Raw genomic sequence first — 4,639 nt, 5'->3', positions numbered from 1 at the left:
AAAAAAAATCATAAAAATTTTTTTTTTTTTTTTTTTTTTTTTTTTTTCTATAAATAAGCGTGTTATAACACTAATCTATCTAATGTTTCCAACAATTGATAGAATTATGGTCTGTTTGTTAAATTTCAACTATAATAAATATCTTAATCAAACATACATATTATGACCATGTCAGAGAGATGCAAAACACACCCCAAAACTTTTAGTCAAAAACAACATAATTTATTTTATATAACTTAACTATGTGTTTGCTTACTACTACCACATATTATCAACTTCCCTGGAACAAAAAGAACCTAAACAAAATATAATAATCCGGTACCTAATATAATATAAATAGAATAAAGTCTAAAACATTGCAAGCAAGCTAGCTAGTGATTTTCTATGTCATGCTTATTCTGATCCCTCTTCTTACTCCACTCATGAACACAGAGATGAAGCTTCTTACTCATGGCCAGAAATTCTACCCCTTGCACCGGACGTAAAATCCCCAGAATCTCCTTCAGCGTGTTCAGCCTGAGCTTATCAGCCTCCTCCAGAACCTCAGCCATGGATTGCTCGTGCTCGTTCAGAACCTTCTCGATCTCTCCGCTCATTTCTCCGATGCGGTCGACGCCTTTCGCGATGGCGGAGATCGGCTGATCCGCCACGTCCTCCTGCAGCCCCGCCAGCCTCGCCGTCAGCCTCTCCTCCTCCCGAATCGTCCGCCGCTGCAGCTCGTCCACCGCCCGCATCTGCCGCGCCGAGAGGTCGCCGATATCGCCTACGGTCTTGCCTCGGAGAATTTCGGAGAGCTTGGACTCGATGTCGGCGCCGTCGAGGGCGTAGATGAGGCGGATGAAGGCGGAGGGGCGGCAGCCGGCGATCCAGAAGAGGGAGTTCTCCCAGGGAGTGCACCAGGAGGGGGAGAAGAAGGATGCGACGTCGTTTCGGGAGAGGGAGGAGCGCTGGGAGATGTAGGACTCGAAGTGCTCGATTGCCTTCTGGGCAAGCTTGGTCAATTCGGCATCGTTTTGGGGGGTCAGGGTTAGGGCTTGGAGGAGCTCCGACAGGTCTCGCTCTTGGAGTTTCATCCACTCCAGGAAGCAGCATTTGGAGCGATCTTGGTCGCCACTCGCCATTTTTTAGACTTTCGGGAGTGTTTGAAAGCTTAGTTGGTTGGCGGTTTTATGTTGCTAGCTAGAACCATTGTTTCCATGTGCTGTTATATATATATATATATATATATATGCGTGTATATATAGAATATATATGCAGGTGCACACATGTATGCTGAGAATCTTTTTTGATTTGTTTATATAAAAGAAATAGTACTTCTAGTTTGCTTTTTATGGTTTGTTTTATTGTTACAGGTGCGTTATCTATCCATCCAAAGTTGTAATCCCAAAAACGGCAGAAAAAAATTAAGGTGTAAATGAACCATCCCTAAATATCTTTCTACAAACTTTTATTATTCTAAAATTATTCTTTAATATTTTCATAAAATTGTTTACACACCTCTTTATTCTCCATACCCTCTTCCAACTGCACAGTGCACACCCTACATAAATTAAATTATTACTTTAATGTTATCTTTCATTTATATCTTTTTATATTTTTTGTTAAAAATTTAGTCATGGAAGGTTTTTTTTTTTTTTTAAGTTCAATAGGGAATATCATTTACTGTTAATAGAGTTTAGAAAAATTTACTATTACATCTTTAAAAAAAATAAATGACATAAATTTATTACCTCATGAGCACAAACGGCATTAAATAAAAAAATAATCAAGGAAAAAACTTCGTAATCTAGCATATAAAAACAGTAAAAAGTAAAACGATTTGTTAAAAAATCGACTAACAACTAAGCACGTTACCAAAACTTAGCCTCTAAGTTTTGGTTTCAACAAGCACTTCACTACCCCAAACTATGCAAACATTTCTTCCATTAGAAGTATTCCGTTAACAAATGGACGGAAATGAGTTAGTTACATGACCCTCACATGTGTTAATGACGGAATTATATATATGTGTTAAGCACGGAATTATATATGTTAAGGGGGTGTTCAAACTCAAATATATGATTATGTTAGAGTATAAAACTCACATTTTTTGAGTTTGAACACTCTAGCAGAATCATATATTTGAGTTTGAACACCCCCTTAACATATATAATTCCGTGCTTAACACATATAATTCCGTCATTAACGTACATGTGAGAATCATAATAAAAAATTATGAGTTTGAATATACTTCCTAAACGGACACTATATATCTCTGGATAGAAATTAAAAAGGGTTAATATTAATCAATTGACAAAGAACAAGAAAAAACACAATGCAAAGTTAATCTATTCAAAGAAGGGGAAAAAGAAAATAAAAGGCAAGCAAACTGAATTAAAGACTAATTCTGTGCCGTATTGTTGCCGTCGACAATACGCAGGCTGCAATAGAAGGCACTTTTCATCGTCATCATCATCAAAGCACATTTTCGATACAATGGAAGTCGGCTACACGGATTCCGATTCTTCAAGCGATGCAGTCATATCCTCACGTACTCTAAACTCTAAAATGTCGTCTCTCACTGTCTTGATCTAAGTTTCAACTGTCTGTCCATCTGTCTATGTCCTCCACAAGCTTGCCACTCTAGACTTTCTAATAGGACGCACTTTTATTCATAAATAAGTTTCTAAATTTGAATCTAATTTCTTTTGCGAGAAATAAAAAGCATCCAATAACATACGTTCGATATGATCGATCTGCCGTTAATTTAAAAAAAAAAAAATCATTTGGCTGTACCATTTATGCGCGTGTGGATCGAGGACAGATGACGTGGTTATAGGACACCAAGCGTTTCTATGCCTGCTTTAAAAAAAAAAAAAAAAAACAAAACAAGAGATTAGTGGTGTTACAATTATAGAAAATTCTCTTGCTTGAACCATTTTACCTAAATACCCCTTGAATTTAACAAAACGTAATGAAAAACTGGAGGTTGACTGTTAATTAAGCCCGTTCACTTCGTTGATTCGAGTTTAAAATTCGAGTTGAGATGTGACTTTATGTGAGAGCTTTTTACTGTAGCAAAAAAGTTAGATGTGATTGTTTGTAAGAGCTTTTTACTGTAGAAAAACTCGAATTCTAAACTCGAATCAGCGAAGTGAACGAGCCCTATGTTGTATTGACGAACGTACCACACTCCTTGCGTTAAAGTCTTAAAGACTTATCCTAGTTACATGTAAAGGCCTAAAAACAACGTTTGTACCCTTGTTTAATGAATCATTATCATAATGATATCAAGTGTTCTTTAAATGTTAGCATCTACAACTTCATAATATTGTTGTCATTTTCAATAAAATGTTAATAAAGATAGTGACCATAGGGTGAGTGGATGCTGACCTAAAATATTTTAGTCAAATTGGTGTTTTTGTAAATTAGACAAAATATAGAAAGTATGAATGTAGCTCTCCCTAGAAAAAATAAAAATATAAAGAGCAAACGAATTACAATTTATGATTGAAGAAAAAAATCAAATCACTCTTTGTTCTATCAACTCAAATTCAAATACGTCCACATTATATTTTTATATTTTTGGTCCCAAAACAGTGCAACTGGACATATTAATACTCGCAATGAGAAGGAAGAGTTATGCCATGTTCGTTTTGTAAATTCGAGTTAGGAAATTAGTTAAAAAATAAATTTATACGAGTGAAAGTATAATAACAAAAGATTTTAAATTATTTTAAATTGTTAAATGAGCAAGACATTAACCTCTCCTCTCCATAAATTCACGTGGTAACGTTTGTTTTCTCCATCTATTTCATGTGATATTGTTTGTGTCAATTAGTATCTCTCTTTCATTCAACAAAAGAAGCTTTTAAGTTTAAAGTAACGACTTCGAAGGTAGCGAAGTTTGATTTGATTTTGCAGCATGACGGCAAGTACTGGTTGAGCTAGCTCAATTACCCAACTCCCTGTCCTCAGACTAGCTGGCTAGTCATGTGATGATACGAAATTGGAAAACTCTTATCGCCCACCCCAAAAAAAAAAAAACAAATACAATGAAAAATATAAACGCCGTCGTCCACGTGTTGTCAAGTTTAAGCGGAAATGAAAGTAGTGTCAAATCCTACGAACGGCACGAGTACTTGTATTATATCGTATGTTACGCGACGTGCCTCAAAGCTGCTGGCTTAAGAGCTGGTCTTTATCTGCTTTTTCATGTGCTCTCATCTCATACATGTTCATCAGCTTGAATAAACGAGCTTTCAGTTGCACAAAGCCAATCGAAAACCGCCGGAAGAAAACAGTTCATTACTTCGAATTATGTCGATTTTCTTTTTCTTTTTCTATTGAAAAATTAAAATAAAATTTAGATGCGCAATTAAAGTGCAAATCTGAATAAAAAATCAGATCTGAATTTACGTTTTTAAAAAATATATTTAGTCAATTGAATGTATCACGTTATTTTACTTATATAATACACCCATGTAATACAATCGTCCAATAAAAGTTAGCATTTCAATGATTTATTTATATTAACTCCATATAAATGTTGTTGGGCGTGGCTTCAATTTAGCCTATGGGTTTTGTTTTATTTGTTTGGGTCCCTTATTCACTTAACTGCAGCGACCTGCTATATATATATATATATATGCTATATATA

At 35.4% G+C, this 4,639-nt stretch overlaps 1 protein-coding gene across 1 annotated transcript; it reads right to left on the bottom strand.

Moving 5' to 3' along the window:
• Nucleotides 1-371: 371 nt before the first annotated feature.
• On the bottom strand, nt 372-1,121 carry LOC21389752 (protein DELAY OF GERMINATION 1). The gene has a single exon (XM_010091396.1). The coding sequence runs from the start codon at nt 1,119-1,121 to the stop codon at nt 372-374; it is 750 nt and encodes a 249-aa protein (XP_010089698.1).
• Nucleotides 1,122-4,639: the final 3,518 nt, after the last annotated feature.

The sequence above is a fragment of the Morus notabilis genome, unplaced genomic scaffold (assembly GCF_000414095.1).
Source record: "Morus notabilis unplaced genomic scaffold, ASM41409v2 Scaffold346, whole genome shotgun sequence".
Taxonomy (NCBI): domain Eukaryota; kingdom Viridiplantae; phylum Streptophyta; class Magnoliopsida; order Rosales; family Moraceae; genus Morus; species Morus notabilis.
The sequence above is the reverse complement of the archived record's forward strand: the minus strand, read 5'-3'. Positions and strand labels throughout refer to the sequence as shown.